General features: G+C 42.2%; 2 protein-coding genes across 3 annotated transcripts in view; one reads left to right on the forward strand and one right to left on the reverse strand.

Moving 5' to 3' along the window:
* wwc3 (WWC family member 3) overlaps positions 1–19,587 on the forward strand; it is a 44,948-nt gene extending 25,361 nt beyond the window's left edge. Inside the window, exons 6-23 of one of the 2 annotated variants that reach the window (XM_024278844.2) lie at positions 2,718–2,847; positions 3,111–3,260; positions 3,379–3,452; positions 6,398–6,646; positions 6,716–6,829; positions 9,097–9,635; positions 9,708–9,828; positions 9,941–10,021; positions 10,109–10,195; positions 12,844–13,039; positions 13,118–13,288; positions 15,050–15,165; positions 15,236–15,359; positions 15,434–15,598; positions 16,546–16,638; positions 16,717–16,947; positions 17,016–17,143; positions 18,888–19,587. In XM_024278844.2, coding sequence (XP_024134612.1) covers positions 2,718–2,847; positions 3,111–3,260; positions 3,379–3,452; positions 6,398–6,646; positions 6,716–6,829; positions 9,097–9,635; positions 9,708–9,828; positions 9,941–10,021; positions 10,109–10,195; positions 12,844–13,039; positions 13,118–13,288; positions 15,050–15,165; positions 15,236–15,359; positions 15,434–15,598; positions 16,546–16,638; positions 16,717–16,947; positions 17,016–17,143; positions 18,888–18,954 — 2,836 coding nt within the window. In that variant the 3' untranslated portion in view covers positions 18,955–19,587. The remainder of the gene's footprint in view (positions 1–2,717; positions 2,848–3,110; positions 3,261–3,378; positions 3,453–6,397; positions 6,647–6,715; positions 6,830–9,096; positions 9,636–9,707; positions 9,829–9,940; positions 10,022–10,108; positions 10,196–12,843; positions 13,040–13,117; positions 13,289–15,049; positions 15,166–15,235; positions 15,360–15,433; positions 15,599–16,545; positions 16,639–16,716; positions 16,948–17,015; positions 17,144–18,887) is intronic. The other variant, XM_024278845.2, reaches the window with a different exon arrangement.
* Positions 19,588–19,883: 296 nt separating this feature from the next.
* The window catches only part of LOC112150481 (adapter protein CIKS), a 5,724-nt gene continuing 5,022 nt past the window's right edge, over positions 19,884–20,585 (reverse strand). Inside the window, exon 10 of the mRNA XM_024278846.2 lies at positions 19,884–20,575. Coding sequence (XP_024134614.1) covers positions 20,429–20,575 — 147 coding nt within the window. The 3' untranslated portion in view covers positions 19,884–20,428. The remainder of the gene's footprint in view (positions 20,576–20,585) is intronic.

Here is a 20,585-nt window from a genome sequence, read left to right on the forward strand (position 1 = left end):
AGTTAACTCGCGATTAATCGCAAATTTACATGTGGCCTTTTTTTAAGGAAAAAAAATGTGTGGTTCGTGGCATTTAGTAGTTCTACATTAATTATGAAAACAAGAATGACAAAATTAATAGTTTTCATCAGAAATACTTTATTTTGTAACATTGTATTGAGATAAACTTTCTTAACAATAAAAGGCTGTAACATAAAATGCCTAACAAAAGCCCAAGTGCAAGTGAAGGGCATTTTAAATTCAAAACTTCAATCAACGTTCAGTAAAATAAAATTAAAAAAACATCAAAAATAAAATTTCCATAACACTTTCATGTTCATTTTTTTGTCAGGACCAAATCCTTTCCTCCTCTGCTGAACTACAGTAATAAATGAAATAGAGATTCATCATTTCCAATTAACTTTTGTTTTTTTAAAACATTAAAGACTGAGAAAAGCGGGATACTCTGTGGATAGTTTGACAGTCTGTTACTGCCGCCGCGTTCTCTGGCTGCAGCTCGATGCAGCGACGTGTCCAGCGGAGCTCACGGATGAATATGCCGGCAGACAGACCGCTATGCTGGGGCTGGATCTGAAACCTCCAGAACATTTAAAACGTCCCCCAGTGCGCTTGCTGTTCGGAACGTCTGGGGTGCGCAGCTCTCGGCGCCGGACGCGAGCCGGTACCACCAGACGTGGTACTGGACGCGAACCGGAGCCGGGTTAGGGTGCAGGAGCTCTCCAGGTCCTAGCGCCAGCCAGTTTTAGCTCGCAGCTCGGTGTTTGGAGACCCGCCCGTGATCTAGTGTGAGAGCAGCCGGTCAGTTGGAGGGCGGGACGCCCGCGCGCGCGGTATGGAAAGGCACGTATGAGAAAGTCCGCGATTAATGCGTCAAAAAAATTGTCAGCGTCAAGCACACGTCAGATTAATGCGTTTTTAACGCGACAAATCTGACAGCCCTAATTTTAATGAATGTCATCTGTGTCTTAGATCAAGGTAATTTGACTAGAAAATAGACAAATATTTTAGGTCTGTTGGAATCTCATTTCTTTATTTTACATTCTAATTTAGCATAACATTAAAGAAATGAGAGGATGAATATGTCAAGCACTATAAAGCTAAAATTTGCACTTTTTCTGAACATTCGGATTTCTGTCATTCCTTAGGAAAAAGTAGTCTATTCAAGTGTACTACAAGTAGTCTTTAGTGAAAGTAAGGCACTATATTTAAAGTTTATTATGTATATACTAACTATAAGGCTAGGTATCACCAATAATTTCCAGAATCAATTCGATTCCGATTTGTTTTTGTTTTTTTAATTCCTTTGATCCACTCGATTCAGTTCAATAATGCGTTTATGCGGTTTACCCATTTAGACACATCTGTTTAGAGATACTTTAAAAATCTATATATGTTTTGAAGATTTTCATATTAATCTGATACAGTTGCCATACCGTAAAATTCATTAGTAAAAATTAGTGCGATTGTTATCAGCATACAGTGTTACATGGATATTCAAACAGAGAAGTTAGAACAATTCTGCCTCTCCTGGAGGGCGTTTCAGTTTGGCCACTAGGTGGCGATCAGGCTAAAGCATTGCACCTTATTCCAGAAGAAGAAAGTGTCAGCAAAAAACTGTTTTAGACCACAAATGGTTACTTTAAAAAATGTTTCTTTGAAAGGAGTTTGGAAAGTTCCTGCCTGTGAGTTTATATAGATGTTTATTTAGTTAGATATGTATGTTTAGGCCGTCCTACGGAAAATTCCATTTTACATTAGCATCAAGCTAACAGACTATATGCGTTAGATAAATGTCTACTTTTATGGATGGATTATTGATTTATTAAGATTAGATTACAGTGTTATATCAGCCCAGCCCTACAAATTATAAATTTAGAATGTTCCAGTTTAGTCTGAAGTGTTTAGTTAGTACTTCCTACGCTACACATACATGATCTATACTTGTAATTAGTGCTGCCACAAACTATTATTTTGATAGTTGACTAATCACTGATTATTTTTATAGATTAGTCGACTAATCGGGTCATGCGCAAACTGGATGTAAAACACACGTCTTAACCATCATTAGCTTTAAACTAACTGAAGGCTAGATATATAGCTTTACCTTTGATGATGCTAGTGTGAATGCTGTAAGCAGAATTTGGACACTGAAGATGCTCATGCTGATAGCTGAAGATGTTGAAATTGATAGCTGAAAACACTAAGGCTGATAGCCAGCTAAAATATTAGCAAAATGCCAAATTAGCTTAAAAAAACTGAAGAAAAAGCTTGAGTTAGCCAAAACAGCTAGCATGCAGCTGAAATATTAGCTAAACTCCTAAATAGTCAAAAAAAAAAACATAATAAAGACCAAAATAGTTCAAAAGCTAACAGAATGCCATTATAACTTTCAACTTTACAACACTCTGACTCCATATAATATAAAATAATGACTAATCGACCAATAAATTAGTCGTCAACTATTTTAATAATCGATTAGTCGGCTAATCTTGGCAGCCCTACTTGCAATACTCAAGTATACTTGATAAAACAATCTTTTTGCTGAGGGATGTCTTTATTTTCATGCATGTTGTTTGTTTGCATGTTTGCTGCTTCTTTCTTCATCTCAACATGAGCTGAGCTCCTCTGAAAACAAACGTTTTGTTGTTTTCTAGGATCAGTCAGTTTGATAGTGTCAGAGCTTGTTGCTGAGTCAGTGTGTCGATGTTTCCGTGCAGGATCGACAGGAAGATGTCCAGCAGTCAGACGAACTACAAGCTGGACGAGGCTCAGGCCATCTTCACTGAGCTGCGCAGCATCAAGAAGGCCATCAGCAGCGGCGAGAAGGAGAGGCAGGACCTCATCCAGGTCAACATTCCCTTTTTTTTTTCAAGCATTTGGGCCTTTAAGTGGAAGATTGCGTGTTTGACACTGACCTCTAGTGGCCGATGTTGCTCATCTGCATCCTTTAGTCAAAGCGCATTTTTGCTGATGTAAATCTACATTTACAGTGGGAAGAAACTGCTCTAAAGTGATCCTTGATATATAATCCATGTAAAGATTCTTTAGAGTTTGAGACCACTTGGTTGCAGGACTCTGCTGACCTGACCTTTCTCTTCCGTGATGTACAGAGTCTGGCTAAGCTGACCGTGAACTTCCAGAGCAACCTGTCGATCGGCGACTCTGCCGGCGAGGTGACCAGCGGCTCTGGAGCGGCGGGCGAGCCCTGCGGCCTGCAGCAGTTCTGCGAGACGGCCTGTCAGACCGACATCATGGGGGAGGTGAGAGGTCCTGACCCCGCCACCACGTCACCACCCCGTGAAATAATCTGCAGGAAAACATGTCTAATAATGTAATGAGAGCTACCAGCCCATCAGTTTTTTTCTTGTTTTCCTGAAGTGTGGCTCCCAAGATTCCTCCCACCTGGTGGACAAAGTCAAACTGAACTGGCAGTATGAGGAGGCCAAGAAGAAGTAAGTGTGGAGCTGTTTGTTGGCACTGCTGGATAGTTTTTGATGTATAGATGGATTATTATGAGATTGCAACAAAACAAAAAATCATGATGTACATCAATATTTGAAATGAAACAACTCAATATGCAGAAGACTAAAGGAGAAAGTCAGAATCAGTTTTGACTTCAAATCACAAAATCTTGATTTTTTTTTTTTTGTATTTGATATTTCTTTTTATTCAATTTAGATTGTAGGTTTTCATTTAAAAATGAGTTTTATTTAAAATAAAAAAATCGTTTTTACATATTCAAACTAAACATTTCATGTTATTTCTTCTTAGCCCACTGTGTTCTGTATTCTGATTGGGAATAGTGTCCGTCAGTCTCCACCGTGTCTCGTCTCTTATACAGATAGTATTTAGTTTGTCACATATACACAAGTCTTTAATCACAATCAGATCTTTCTTTTCATTTTAGAATCCTGGATTTATGAAGGTTTCAACTTTAAGAGTTTAAACCAGAGAAAAGTGTAAAAATCTCTGAGAAAAGTGTAAAAAGTGTGTAGTGAGAAGTTTTACTGCCTTATCTCATCTATAATGCTACTTTGTGGATATCACCTGTTGCAGGTTATTTTTAGAACAAAACTCATGCGATAAAATTGGTGGACAAACAAAACAAAAAAAAAAATAATGAATGGGACAAAAAATGCCTAAAAATATATTTTTTACATATTTTTTTAGTTCTTTTTCATTTTTTAGCCACAAAGGAGCGATAAATGTCTAGATTTAGGAAGGAATTTGAGAATCTCACACTGCCCCTCTATTTCCAGCCATTTTAAATTTCTGTTATAAAGTGTCTAAGACGAGAACCTATAAATGCAGGTTTTTTGTTTTATACTGTTATTGCTGACGCTCATCTTGACTAAGACCTCCTTGGATGAAAGTCTTCTGTATCAGGAGGACTTTTTCTGATCGAACCTCTTAAGACCTGAGCTAACCCTCTAAGGAGGAAGTCTTAGTACCCAGTAAAGCAGAATTAATTACTGTGGTAATTTGACCCAAATTGGTTATCTTTATGAATCCTGTCACTCCCATTACAAAAATGTGTAAAACTTTATCAAAATTCTGGAAATGTCTACAAAAGACGTTTTCCCAACTACACACAAACCAACTCGCACAATAAGTCATTCAAAATCATGGAGAAAGATGAGAAGTTGATTCACAAAAGGGGTGCGTTTGGGTGACGTCACACGTAAACTATTGATAGTCTCTATATATGTCAGTAAGGGACACAGACGCATGTGAGAAGCCCAAATGTTCTAACAAGTAAGCAGCTGGAGCCTTTTTCCTGTTTGATAAAATAATAAGATCCATTCAGATTTCTGTCATGACGACTACAGCGCTCATCATCATCGTCCATCAGAGCAAACGTCTCTGTAGGCCACAGAGCAGCAAGCGTATCCTCTCCGTTTGGGTGGGAGGAGCGAAAGATGAATCCATTTTGGGAAATTGTGGTTGATGATGTTTCAGAGGAGGTGTGGATCCAACAATTCCAGATCAACTTTTGATGAGCTGTGACGCTGTGGGACCTCTTGTTGAACCCGGTCTGTGGAGATCGGGACGGTCACCTAACACCAGGAAGTGCATTTATTTTGAAAAAAGCGTTTCCATTGCAGTTTTGTGAAACATATCCATTTCGATACCCTCTAGAACAGGGGCCTGCAACCTTTAGCACCTAAAGAGCCATTCGGGTTGATTTTTTACTGACAGAGGAGGAGCCACAAAGTCTTAGCTCACCCTTTAGATACTTGTTTGTATTTATATTGTTGTTCCTATTGCGATAAATATAAATGAAATATTATTTTAGCATAAAGACATCAACAATAAATATGAAATAGCTTTTAACTTTTGACAAAAGTTCCTATGACTTCCTTTCAAAATATAAGACTTCCTGTGTCACATAAGATTAACTCAATGCAGAAAATATAGGATAATTTATTTAGTAAAAAATACGTTTTCCAGGTTGTGCTGCATCTCTGCCAGAAATGCATAAATCTAGCAAACCAAAATTAAGCTGATTCAGTGACCATTTTACCTTAAGGGGGCACCTAAATACTTCAAGTTGTTCAAAAATGGAAAATCCGCCTAATAACCCTTGAATATAAATTTTGTTTGTGCTTACTGATCACAACTCTGACAAAATGTTGTAGCTTGACTTGACTTTCCTACGGGTAGGAGCCTCACATAGTGTTCTTCAACTGTTTGTGAATGGATAGAAAAACATTTAAGTTAACTTTTTTCACTTTAATAGTTACCTTTTACTTTAGTTCCTATTTAAAATTAAAAACATTTATTTATTTATTTGTTAATCAGAGAGCCACAATGGGTGGGGAGCCACAGGTTGCAGACCCCTGCCCTAAAACCACTTCCTCTAAGTGCAAAAACTTTTTTTTTTTTTTTGATAAGAGTTTTTTTTTCAAAATTGCTGTGTCTTTACTAGGCAAATTTATTATTGCAAATCCAATTTGCACAATTGAATATGCAATGGAAACACAGCTGCTGTAAGGTCTGGCAGAGGAGTCACAACAGCTGCTTTCAGACCCAAACCTTCGAATATCGTGAAATCCTTGAAAACCTTGATGGTTGTTCTTAAGGATTCAAGAATGCTTAGATTTTAGTAAAGTACATGTGAGCTCAAAGACCTCAGGCTTCATCTTTAGTGAAGAAATCAAATAAATTAGGAAAGAAAAGCCAGAAAAAACGTTTCCCTAAATTAAGTTGTTTCTTGACCTGATTTCTGCTCCCCTAAAACCTGACAGAAATTAAATAAACGTTTATTTAAGGATATGTTTATAGTGAGGAGCTATTTATGATAAAATGGTCCCTCATGGAGGTTTGAATGAAGGTGATCAAATGCAACACCCTCAGACAGGAGTAACATCTTCTTCCTCCTCCTCCTCCTCCTCAGGGTGCAGAGCATTCAGCACCAGCTAGCACAGCTGGACAGTGAGAGCTGGTCGGGACGAGCCGAGGCGGACCGAGACCGCGACTTCCTGCAGCTGGTGCGTGAGAAGGAGGCACTCCTGCAGGAGATCATCCTGGTGAGCAAACAGCAGCACCCGCCGGAGACGCTGCAGCAGCTGGAGGAGGAGCGCTGCAGGCTGGAGGAGGAGCTGCAGAGGGCGCACAGCTCCCAGAGCCAGGGGGCCAGTCAGAGGTGAGAATCCCGCCCGTTGTTGTGTTGGAACTATGCGGGACGTGGAAGTTGACCTGCACCTCCTGACAGGATCCTGCAGCAGGAGAAGAGGAACGCTCTGCTCCGGCAGCTGGAGGAGGCCACGCGCATCACCACCTACCTTCATTCCCAGCTGAAAAGGTGCAGCCTCACTCACCGTCCAAGGTTCCTGTCTTTTGTCACGTCCTGCTTTTGATTGACAGATGAAAACCCAAATCTGACTGTGACTCTGAGACTCTCACCTTCACTGTAGCTCTGAAAGCGTCAGATGAGTGAGGATTTTCTTTATTTAGAGCACATTTTATAAAGAAGCTTGAGCCAGACCACATCAGTAAGCAGTGATTAGTCCAAGTCGGTCTGAGACATCGTTTCTATGGCAACCACTCTGTCCAATCAGGAGTTCGCTTGTCACTTGGAGGACTCATGTTCAATGTTAGACCACAAACTTTAATTAAGACATCCGATTGGTCCCTTTATAACTTGAATAACCACATAAAAATATAATGGGGGAAAATGATCTAGAACATGTTTGGGAGACACTTCCTGTTATGAAAGCAAGAAGGGAGGGGTCACTCAGTCCAGTTCTTTCATAGTCAATGGCTATGTCTGAATTCCCGCCCTACTACTTAACTCAGGGGTTCTCAAAGTTTTTGTAACAGAGGGACAAATTAAGAACTCAACATTAGACTGGGGGCCAATTTCTGTGAAGCAAAAGGATTAACAGAAAATTTTAGTTTTTAATAGCTTCATTTGTACAGTTAACAGAGCACAATTTGAAACATTGTTTTAACTGAGAAATATCATCAATTTCTGTCAATATCAGAGCTGTGTGATGTCTATTTGAGACTATATTGTAAGCAAAACCTATTTACAACAAATAGTGCCCCTCAGTTTCTATCGGAAAACTCGTCAAATAATTGTCATTTGAAAGACTTTTTTCCTCAAACTTTTTCTTTTGCTTTGGGAAAACGGTGCAGCTACAATACATTATTTCAAAAACTCCCCATCACTAGTTCTTCCTTTCTCCACAGAGGCACTGACATAGATGTTGACACTGACAAATGTTGTCTGCCCTCTAGTGGTGAAATGAATACCTGGGTGTAATTACTTTTTCTCCCTGCAGATGTCGCCAAAAACCACAAAACAAAAAATATTTTTTTCCAAGAAATTTACAGCTGGTTATAATTTATTGAGGGCCACACAAAGTCTTCCCGTGGGCCGCACTTTGCGATCCTCCGTCTGACTTAACCACTAAAAAACTATAGTGTGAAACTATCTGGTACCCTAAAAGCATTTCAACATTGGTTACTACTTTTTTTTTTTCTAAAACCAGAAAATTGGTTATAATATTTAAAGTAAAAACTGCAGCTCTAAAAAAAATCAGAACATTTTACAATTAATATTTATAAATATACTGTGTTCTGAAGATTAAAACGTGGACAATATAAATGAAAATACTTCTTTTTTTTCTCATAAACAAATTATTTAAGCGTAATCCATTGTTTTCTATATTCATCAATCTACTGAGCGTTGTTCCCCATAGGTTTTTTGCAGAGACTTCTGGGTAAATTATAGGGCACTGGATTTGGACAGTACTACGATATGGCAAAATCCCTATATAGTGAACTAATGAAGGAATTCAAACATATCTATCTGTGACCGATCAGCTCAGGTCGTCAGAATATCTCATTATTATCTGTTACAAACCTGAGGAGTTCAGACACGTTTTAAACTTTCTTGTAACTTAGCCTCCAAAACTGTATGTTAACCTCCAGTTTAGAGAAACAATGAACTTAAAGTCATTTTAATTTGTTGGAAAAAAAAAAAGGGAAATGATAGTGAACAACCCTCCACTATAAAACCAAAAAAAATAAGAAGTTTTTTAACAGGAAAATGAAAAAGATTTCTGTTAAAGATAAAATAGCAATATTTTGGGGTAATTTAGTCATATACCTAAATGTAATTGTGTAAAAAACCTTCAGTTTTACAATATGAAAGGATTTTTGGAGATATTAGTTTGACGTTTTCTCTTAAAGAGCAAAAACATTTGCATTTTAACACCTGAGGCGTCGCCGGTGACGCTCAATCACAAAGTCTTTGTCATACTGTAACTTTTCCAGTAGATTGTGAAGGAAAAAGCGGCTCGTTGGGCCTTCACAATCTGCTGGAATTACGTCGTGTTAACGGTTGAAAAGTTACATTACATCAAAGAGCATAGACACTGATGTTAAAGGGTTAAGGGTCCAATTCTAAACTCATGCTGAGCAAATGAAATGTAAACAGAAAAGTCATCAAAACAAAAAGAAGAATCTAAAATTTCATGAAGATTTTGAATCCATGATGCCTAAAAAGCTTAAGTATACAGCAAGTTTGCAGTTGTCATAGCAACGCTCAGAGAGGCTGACGCGTCCGTCTGTCCTGCCTGTCTGCAGCCTGTCGGCCAGCTCCCTGACCGTGTCCTCCAGCAGCAGCCGGGGCTCCCTGGCCTCCAGCCGCGGCTCCCTCACCTCCAGCCGCGGCTCCCTCAGCTCCATCAGCTTCACCGACATCTACGGCATCCCCCAGTACGAGCGCCACGAGGGCCCCCCAGAGCCGCTGGACTCCCACCTCCGTTACCTCCTCCCCCCCGAGGCCGTGTCCAGAGACTGCTGCCTGTTCACCCCGGACCCCCTGAACCCGGGTAAAGCCAAACGCTCCCACGATGCCCCCCAGTCCCTGGCCTCCTTGTCTTCCCGCTCCTCGCTCTCCTCCCTGTCGCCGCCCAGCTCCCCCATGGACACTCCGTACCACTCGGCCCCCCAGGACTGCCCCCTGACCCAGATGACGGAGGAGTACATGGAGCAGGCGGGCCGCGGCCTGCTGGAGGGGCTGCGGGGGCAGAGCCTGTCTGACGCTCTGAACCCCCCCTCTGCCCACCAGCTGGAGAAGATTCACAGAGACGGAGGCGCTCAGACGGCTTTCACCTCCACTGGTGCGTTAAGACTGAAACCCCCCCTTCCCGTTTTCAGGAGAAACACTCAGAGTTGATGTTTTTTTTCTTTAGGAGTGACTCTGAGGGTAAACAGCGCCAACAGGAGCGGCAGGAGAGCCAGAAGGGTCTCTGTGGGGGTGTCCGAGGACGCGCTGGCCACCGACAGCGGCGTGTTCGAGGCCTGGGGGAGGAGGTGAGAGGACTTCCACTGTGAAATCATCCTCAAACTCACTAACTACATTACCCACAATGCTTTTAGTCCAGAACGACAGCATCATTTTCTTTATTTGGGGGGGGATTAACAGGCCAGAGGAGCTGGACGAGCTGACCTACATGAAAGAGTTGTCGTCTGTGAATGAGCCCACCCACATCCAGCTGGGACTGCTGTGAGTAGAACACACACACACACACACACACCTGTGTGAGTATTCATCCCGGTGCATTGTGGGTCTAAATGAGCTCTCCTGGTTCAGGTGGGAGTCCGGCTCTCAGTCTCTGCGCCTCCACCTGCTGCAGCTCAAGAACCTGAACGGCGCTCTTGTGAAAGAAGGATATAAAGTGTGAGTACTTCTACGCCAGAAGGGGTCTTAAAAAGTCCTAAAAGACATTTAATTTAGGAATTTGGAAATAATACATTACAAAGCCTTAAATATTTATTGAATTTTGAACTTTAAAAAATTGTGCTGCTTGAAATTTCCCAGTTTCACATTTCATGTAAAACAAATTAATTTTTTTCAACTTATTTTGATCAAATGATGTAAATAAACAGTTGTAATGCACTAATACGCTGAATATCCATCTGCGTTTAATTAAAAAAAGAAGTAAAAGAAGAACGCTAAAGCACAGACCACAAACAACAACATCAGAAGTGACAGTTTTGGTCAGAAAATGTATTTTTTTTTTGTATATTTCAATTTTTAAAATGGGAATATTTCTAAAAAAAATAGGATGAATTAAAAAAACAAGAAATAATTAATGAAAATTTTTGACATGCATGACCTTAAAAAGGTCTTAAAAAGTCTTAAATTTAACTTGTAGGAACCTGTACTGCTACAAATCTTTTTCAGTTTCACTTTAATTGCAAGATCCTCCTCCTCATCTCTGCTCCAACATTAATAAAGCAGTTTAGCTTCTGGAAGTTTCATTTGATTCCAGTTCATGTGAATATCAAAGTGTGCGTTCTTTCTTTAACATCGACTCTTTAATTCCACCTTCCTGTTGGATCTAGTTCTCCTTTTAACAGTGGACATGTCACCGGCGACATCTAAGCATCTTTGACATACCGTTACTCCTCGACCATTTACACCATCAAAACTCCAGGGTCTCGAGGGACAACATCCTGCTGGTTTTCCACAAATCCTATCTCATCTCCTGCTGATTACCTTGATCCAGTGTGCTTAGCCCAGGGGTGTCAAACATACGGCCTGCGGGCTGTATCCGGATCACCAGTCAGTTTAATGTACATGCCATTAAACCAGTCATGAAGAAGAAAAAATTAAAGATGTTGTGGAAAAAAATCAAGTTTCTAGCCCATTCCTGTAGTAAGTTTTGGTTCTTTAAAGAAATGGTCGCAATGCACAATTTCGCCACTAGATGGGAGTAAAGGAAAAGCAGCCAACACAGGATAAGATTTTTGGACATTTCATTGTATTTTGCACACTTGAATAACATGGTGAAATGTGTTGTTACCCAGGATTTGAATCCTGATATTGGCGGCTGGTGAAGGTCAAACCATGCAGAGTTTCAGGATAGAAAGAGAGGTCAACTCCAAATTCTTATGTTCACAAATGTTTCATTTAGTTACATTTTTTAATTGATTTTCACATTTAAATTTTAGGCAGGGTGTTTAATTTTTTTCCGTAGCCTCCTCTTGAGTTTAGTAAAATCCATTAAGTGAAATCCTTTATATCTGAAATCCCTTGGCCTCTCTGAGTAAATGTGTAATAATAAGTAATTATGCTACCAGGTTGGTTGAAGCCTTTTTTCCAACTGAGAAAAAAAAACCAAAAAAAAAAAAACAAAGCTAGAGATAACAAGATGACTGTAGGTTATTTTGCTTTTATGTTACCAGTTAAGATCAGATGGCCCCTGACCCAAAATGAGTTTGACATCCCTGGTTTAGCCAATAAGGAACTTTAAACGTGAATCAGCTGATTCTGAGGCAGTAACGGCGCAAAGCTGCTCTTCTCTGTGTCCGAATCAAAGGATTTGAGTGCGTAAACACTTCAGTGCTGTAAAGTGTCGCATGTCAGTACAAGGTTGCTTTTCTCCGCTTTAGAATTCACTGAAATTACGATAATTGCGTAAGCGCTTGAAAAGTCACAGTAGTTGTAAAAACACTGGAGCTAAAACTCAACATATCCGTTGTGCGATCACATAAACACATGAAGTTAAACTTCTCTAAAGTTTTCATCTTAAAAAGTGTCTCTACGTTATTCTTGTCTTAAAAGTGACTAGAAAACAAGCCCAGATCATCACCCCTCCACCACCGTGCTTTACAATGTGCTGTTTCCTCTGGAACCCCTAAAGTTCGGTGGTTTATTATCACTTGAAGATCATTTTAGCATTTCTTTGAACACTGGTGGTGAGACTGCTGAAGTTTGGGTCATCACTGGACTGCAGACCTTCAGTTTCTACTGTGGACTTAGCAGCACAGGGACCATCATTTATGAGTGAGGTGGTTTTCAGATCCGGATGGGGCGGTTCAGGCAGGAAGCTGATGCTTTCATCCTGGAACTGGGCAACTTTTCCAAACAAACTGAGCCTTTGAACTCTTCAAAACTCTTTCAAAAAACCAAGTTTGTTCCTCTGTAGAGTCGGTTCTGAATGTTTCTGGCCCAAAAATATTCTCTTTAGTAAACTTAGCAGTAAAAACAATTCCAGATTGTTAAACATGTCCCACCTTTGCTCCTGTGGATGTGCAGAAGCTGCTCTGAGATCAACACTGATGTTGCCTGAACAGTCAAGTAGTTTCTGGTGGTTCGTTCTGGTTTTTATTCTGAACTTGTATTTACCTGGATGTTGTCAAAACCAGATGATCCGGTTGAATGTGAGTTAGAGGTGATGCTCTGGTCCTGTTCCTGCCTGTACCTGAAGCTGCTTTGAGTTTTGGATCAGTCACAGAATGAAAGGGGTTCAGCTTTTGCATTCACATACATTTCATCAGGAATGTACATTTTTAGTCTGAGTTTTGTTTGTTGTCCTGAAGGTTTATGAAGGTGCACCTGATTCCTCCGGACGCCAGCAGGCCCTGTGCGTTCCACTGCTCTACAGCGTTGGAGCCGCAGCACCAGATGAGCTTCAATGAAGTCTTCCGCATACCCGTGCCCTCCAACGCGCTGCCGGCGTACGCTCTGCAGCTGTCCGTCTGCTCGCTGGGGCCTCAGACTCAGGAGGAGCTGCTGGTGGGTCCAAAGCAGAAACCTCGGCGGCTGCCGGAGTGGAGCTGCAGCTCATGACCAACACGTCTGCTCCTCCTGCAGGGTGCAGCGCAGCTGAGCCTGACGGAGTGCGAGGCCAGCGCGGAGATGGGGTACCAGTGGCTGCGGGTCCAGATGTTGGGCGGGGCAGAGGCGCAGAGACCGGAACAGAAGAGCATCGCCCCCCAGCGGCAGCATGACGGCCAGGATGAGGAGCAGAGATCCAGAGCGGCGGTAAACACTGATGCCAACATCATATTTATCAATCTGAACAGACGAGTCTATCCGGTCTGCAAGACTTGAACCCTCTGGAACCGATACTGCTGTGCAGCTGTGAGATTAGCGTAATAAAACTGTCTAAAAAAAAAACGTATTTAAATATTCTATGATTTACATTTTGTTGAATAAAAGAGAGAATATGACATTTATTTGTAGATTTTGAACAAAGCAAACTTTTATTTTAATAAATGAGCCAGAAGATGAACGTCGACCAGACGGCGGCAACGCAGAGCAGAGGACTCGCTGTGGGAGGCGGAGCTTTCTGCTATTAGTACCAGTAGCGGTTTTAGGCACGGGCAATACGGGCAGCTGCCTGGGGCGCCGATTCAAAGAGAGCGGCTTCTTAGCGCTTGGAAGAAAAAAAAATCTGCAGCAGCTATAGTTTCTATTACCTGTTATGTTCTGAACGGCCTGTAATTACGGAGAGCGCGGCGCAAAAGACTGGCAGCAGCTTGATTTGAGCGACGAGGCGCCAAAATGTAAATACCTGAAGTTTGACAGGTCGCTGCGTCGCATCTGCCAATGAGGAACTCAGCTTTGGGCACGTGACGTTTTCAGTGACTCGATCAGCAGGAAGAATATTAGTCCAAAGCGAGTGTTATTGTCCTGAACTTCCATCGTTGGAGCCACCGGTTTGCACAGCTCATCCGGCTACTTTGGGGTGAAGGTGGGATAAATTGCCGGCTGTTGTTCCTGCGGTGGAGCTCACTCGCCTCTGCACCACACAGCAGCTCTCTGTCTGCTGGCTCGGACCATATCGAGAAATTAAAAAAAAAAAAAAAAGGAAATAGGTCTCCTAATTTTATTTTTTTCAACTCAGGTTAATGCGAGACAGTGAGCCTTCAAGCTCAATCACAGAAACACAGAAACACAGCGGAAGCGGCTGTCACACAGCCCTCTTTTAATAATAATCATATAAACCCAAACATGGAGACATGATTATGAGGTTTTTGTGTAACCCTTCATAATAAATAAATGTTATTTCTCAAAATATTCTGTCTTCAATAAATTCTAATTGAGATTATTCTTTTCGGGCCACATGAGAAAGATGACATCATGGAGCTGGGAGGTCTGTGATGTTCCTCTATCAACACGAACTGTTCTTATATATGGCTCAAAGAAATCTCTGAATTTCACATGGAATCTTTTTTCTTGCATTTCATTCAAAAACATGTTGATAAGTTAGTTGACAAATGTTATTCTTGATGTTTTCATTCTATGTTCATTCTATGTCGTAAAAACAGTTTGTAAAACATTTTTGGGGTTTCCACAGCAAGTTTTCCAGACAGAATTGTCTGTTTTTGCTTGATTTTTCTGTTTGAATCCAACATGAAAAAATGGTAAAATAAAGGTAATGTCACATAGGGGAGTTTATGCTGATTACAGTTTTACCAAATAAGCAGACGAGTCTTTCAAATTAAAAATAGACTGAGTCTTAGGCCCTAGCTTCCAAATGGTTAAAGTCATCCAGATCTGAAGTTCTGAACAATTCTTTTAACTTTATAAATGTTTGAATTATGATCCTTTTTTATACATTTTTTGTTATAATTATTGTATTTTTAATTGTAACTTAACTCCATCTTTGTCCGCTCAGAACCAAATGTTAGCTTTTTGAGCAGCGCTCTGCTCTGAGATCGGATCAAAACAGCGACTGGACCCAACAGGCTCAGTTCTTTCAGATGTTGGTTGTGAGCCGGCTGTGTTCTGATGTTTCAGGACACCGTCTGCGGCCTGATGTCACGAAACAGCACCACCCACCTGCAGGAGCGGGACGCTGATCTGCAGAGGCTAGGCAAGAAGGATGAACGCGGGGGAGAGGCCATTTGTGAGAGGTGAGAGTTGCTGTCATGGAAACCATTTTTTGGGTTGGCTGGAATTCTACAACTCGGCCGTGTTCTGCAGGAGCTGGCAGGCAGAGTCGGTAGACAGCGGCTGCAGCAACAGCACGCCGTTCACGCCGCCCTGTTCGGAGGGGCTGTGTGCTGAGGGCATGTGCATCACCACGGGGGGGCTCTCAGCAGTGAAGGTGAGGTCTGCTGCATGAGGAGGATCCTTCCAGCCGCCCACACAATCCCATCTCTGTCTGCTCGCTCGTCTCAGGTGGAAAAGGCCACCATGACTGAGGGGGTGTTTCCAGAGCCGGTGCGTGTCCGGCCGAAGGAGCGCGGCGGTCGCTGGGGCCACGCCTCCCCGTTCATGCGTGGCAGCACCATAGTGCGCTCGCAGACTTTCTCACCTGGCGCTCGGAATCAGTATGTCTGCAGGGTGAGTTAAAACTGGATTCAGAGAAAATCAATGTCCTGTCTGGTTCAGTAAACATACAAACGCTTGGAGACACTAGAAGAAAAGTGTAAAAACTCGCACTAATATCAATAATATTGCTGCTCCTAATATCTATTTTTACAACCAGAGTAATGATGGTTGATCAGTTTTTCTTGCATCTCGTGTGTGTTGTCAGCTGCGATGGTCACTTTTAAGATACAGTAAAATAAACCCACCATGTCTTAATCAAAGTGATATTTTCCTAGATCAATTACAATCAAGTTCTTTAATTTTAAAGCAAATTTATAATACTATAGGTCAATTCAATTTAAATAACTTCTCACTTCAGACCGATCAATCTGTTTGGATTGTAGCAATACAAATCGAATAAGTTGATTAATTGTTACACTCAACAAACTATTTTAGTTTTTTTCTGGTTAAGAAGAAAACTCAGTTTTATGTGTTTCAGGTCTCATTTCAGTTTGATTATCTTGAAGTTTTAAAGTCCCACTCCGATCATCTTTTGATCTATTGAGCGTTCTTGTGGTCTTTTAGTTATGAATATTCCCTAAAATCCAAAATCAAAAGCCTGTGTTGTTGTCTAGGACATAGTTTCTGCAGAGCAGCAGGAGTTCATTAGAAATTTACCTCTGAGTTGAGGCAACTGTTGATGGCAAATAAGCCTCCCCACTCCCCCCTCCTGTCACTGAGAGCTCCACTGAGTCTTTTTTAAACTGCATTTTTTTGTCTGCTCCTGATTTGCACCAATTTAAATAAAGAAAATTTCAAATTATATTTAATTTTCTCTATGTATATGTTCTTCATCATCAGAAAACATGCCACAATAATGTGTTAAAAAGACCAAAAACACATGATTTTATTGGAGGCGGTCTTTAAGGGATTCAGATCTGCTGTCGGAGCTCAACCTGTGTTTTTTTTTTTCCTTTCAGTTGTACCGCAGCGACAGCGATAGCTCGACTCTACCAAAGAAATCCCCCTTCGTCAGGAACACGCTGGAAAGAAGAACACTCCGCTATAAGCAGGTACCGTTTCCCAAATGAGTCTTTATCTCCAGCTTCAAAAGCGGTTCTTTGTCTGAGGCGGGGTGTGTGTGATAACAGGAGCCATATCGTTCCTCCTTGGCTGAGCAGCCGACGCGCACCTCCCTGGACCTGGAGCTGGATCTCCAGGCCTGCAGGACCCGTCAGAGGCAGCTGATGGAGGAACTGAGCGCGCTCAGAGAGTTGAAGGTGCGTCTGGAGGAGCCGCAGTCCAGCGAGGCCTCTGAGCTTCCCCACTGGGCCCTGAGGGACGAACGCTTCCGCTGCCTGCTCAGAGAGGCCCAGAGACAGGTGAGGCGGGAGGAGAAGCTGGCCCCACGGCCGGCGCAGCAGCACCTGACCGTATCACCCCTCTGCAGGTGAGCCAGAGCAAGCAGGAGCAGCGTCAGGAGGAGGCAGCAGAGAGGAGGCTGAGGAAGGCCTCGAAAGAGGTTCTGCAGATGAGGGGGCAGAGCCAGAAAGAGCCCCTACCAGTGCAGACCTTCAGGTGAGCTTTCCTTACAGACTCCTTGTAGAATATGTCTATGAACGTGATCATCTTACCTACTATACCGGGTAAGTTCAGAGCAAAATCAACACAGGTGCGCCTACACTAGGCATGCTTGGGGCAAAGTCAACACAGGTGTGCATATATTCAGCATGTTCCAGACTAAATTAACATTGGTGCACTTTCTTGATGGCATGTTCCGGGGAAAATCAACACAGGTGTGCCTTTATTTGGTCTTGTTTAAGGCCAGACAAACTCAGGTGACCTTATACTGGGCATGCTTGGGGCAGAATCAACACAGGTGCACATATTGGATATGTTCAAGACTAAATCAACACAGGTGTGCCTATACTAGGCATCCTTGGGGGGTAGAGTCAACACAGGTGCACATATTGGATATGGTCAAGACTAAATCAACACAGGTGTGCCTATACTAGGCATGCTTGGGGGGTAGAGTCAACACAGGCGTGCATATATTTGGCATGTTCTAGACTAAATCAACACAGGTGCACCTTCTTAATGGCACGTTCTGGGGAAAATCAACACAGGTGTGTCTTTATTTGGTCGTGTTTAAGGCCAAACAAACTCGAGTGACCCTATACTAGGTGTGCTTGGGGCAGAATCAACATAGGTGCATATATTAGCCATGTTCAAGACTAAATCAACACAGGTGCACATGTATTTGGTATGTTTAGAGGAAAATCAACACAGATGTGCCTTCATTGGGTTTTGTTTAAGACCAACCAAACTCAGGTTACCCTATACTGGGCATACTTGGGGCAATGTCAACACAGGTGCACATATATTGGAAATGTTTGAGACTAAGTCAACACAGGTAGGCCTTCTTGATGACATGTTCAAGGCTAAATCATCACAGGTGCCCCTGCTTAGGTAATGTTCACGGCCAAATCAGCCCAGGTCCACCTTTACAAGGCCATGTTGAGGGCTAAATCAACACAGGTACTCCAGCAAAGGGTCATTTTTAAGGCAAAATTGATGCAGCTACCCTTGCATTGGGCTATTCGCGGAATAAAATCATCACAGTTGCCCCCATATTGGACATGTTTAGGGTCAGATTAATACAGATACGCCTCCATAGCGGCATTTTCATGGCAAAAATAAACTCAGATGTGCCTTTACGGGGCATGTTCAATGCAAAATTTTAACAGATACCCCTCCACGGGGCCATTCTCAGAACAAAATCAACACAGGTACCCCTAGATTGGGCATGTTTGAGGTAACATCAATACAGATGCGCCTCTATAAGGGCATATTCATGGCATAATAGACCTAGGTGTTCCTTCATGGGGACTTCTTCAGAATAAAATCCACTTAAAATCAACTGGCGGAGAGGTAAAGCAATCTGTCTCTAACAACCAAATGGTATGGTCCATTTTTAGCTTCTGGTAATATTATCCCCTTAAGAAATAACTTCTTTTCTTCAAAACAATTTCAATCAAATGACATTTTTGCCAAATCTGTTTACATTTTCAAGAAAATTAAGTCATTTGTAATTTTTTTAGACTTGTTTCAGATTTTCCTAAAGCATTCATGTAAAGTAGCATGAGGGGGGGCACATTCATGACGGTCAGGAGTTCCTACAGCTTTCAGTTCTTCCCCACTCTTGTTTGTTTGACCTATTTTAGCCCACATACATGTACTGAGTCAGCCGCACGCCGATTCCACAAAGCCAGCACACCTCAAAGGCTCTGACACCACCAAATAACCCGTCTTTGGTCCACAGAGAGAAGATCGCATTCTTCACGAGACCACGGTTCAACATACCTTCTCTGCCAGCCGACGACGTATGAGGACACCCCCCCGCCCTTCCCCAATGTGACTCGACATGAAGTATTTAAGATTTCTGAGCTCATGAAGTACAAAGTTCCTTATATCAGAGACCCCCTCCCCTCCCCTCCACAGCTGATGGTGACACACTTTCAGAGACATGGTCCCTGAAACAGCTCTGCCTTTCTGATGGGAGGGGGGTAGACGACCACTTTCAAGCTCGGCCTCTTTGCTCCTGCTACTCCCCGATTTGTTTGTGCAAAAGGCCAGAAGATGGGAACAAAAAGTCAGTTTGGACAAGTTTCACTGTACTGTAACTTATTTTATAGTACTTTTTCCTTGAAGGAAATAAAAACCGCTTCCTGCTTTTTAAATGTATTTTGTAGCTTTGAACAAATAGCACTTCAGTGTTTTTACATTCAGTCAAATGGAATTATTGTGTTTCTGTTACTTAAACCTCCAGAGTTATTTACATCCAGTGTCGCCGTGTAATCCACTTTGAGCTACAGATGTCTTTATGTTGTTCCTATGATATTAAAATTAATATTATTTCATGTACTTTTCAAAATATGGTTAAAATGATGTATTCTGACTTTTTTATGTCTGTATGAACATTGCAGTGTTACATCCTGTCAAGATAAACCCATTACTCTGCATGTGAGCGCCGCTCTTTGTCTCAGGTGCAGGACTCGCTGCTGCGGCGCGACACCAGGATAAACGAGGCGCTTTCTTTGTTGAGAAGCTTACGAGCCATTTTCCTCTCCAACCACAACTGGCTCTGTTGACCCCATTCGAGTACAAATGTGCAGATTCTCATGAAGCCCTACCACACGGCGTCAGCTGCTTATCTTCAGAGGACTTCCTGTTGAAGATCTCTGCGTGAACCGGAGGACGGGTTCAACTGCTGCCCTGCTTTCCTGCCCTCCGATCCTCGACAGAAATTTAAACAAAATTTCAGCTGCATCTCCTCCTCCTGAAAATATTTATTACCCCTCATGGCAAAATGACATAAAAACATGTGGGAATAAAAAAAAAAAGGCCATGGATTTCTCCATGACAATAAAGAAAGGTACCCCTCCCGCAACACTCCAGCACACAAACATTTTTTGTACTTTCAGAAATGCTCTGCTCTGCCCTGGGGCCAAATAAACACACGTTCCTGCATGTTTGGAATTAAGTCAACTTTTCTGCAGATGTTTCCGATACTCCAAACAGCACATTTGAATTATTTCACGTTCTTCTAAGGACAGAGCAGCAGAACACACAGAAAAACGTACAGCAGATTCTTTAGAAGTGCCTTAAAAAATCCAGTGAGGGGAACATTTAAACAGCAAATGAAATAAAATTGTCCAGTTCAGAGGCTGACGGCAGCTCAAATGAACGCTGCTGCTGCTGCGCGCCTGTGGAGAACCCTGAGAGCACCAGTGGGATTTTAGGACCCAAACAGTTGGAATCCTGCGTGTGGAGCAGCAGCCTTGTGTGGTCCTCCTTCACTCTCTAAATGGGGATGGAGACGATGGTGGGGAGCTCCCCGATGGGCGGCGGGTTGTACTTCTCCACCCTCATCAGCCGCCGCAGGATGTCGTCACGGTCGCGCGGCCACGCGTAAACGTGCGTGTTCTGCAGCCAGTTGGGGACGTGACACTGGTGGGGG

Source organism: Oryzias melastigma, linkage group LG4, assembly GCF_002922805.2.
Source record: "Oryzias melastigma strain HK-1 linkage group LG4, ASM292280v2, whole genome shotgun sequence".
In the NCBI taxonomy this organism is placed as follows: Eukaryota; Metazoa; Chordata; class Actinopteri; order Beloniformes; family Adrianichthyidae; genus Oryzias; species Oryzias melastigma.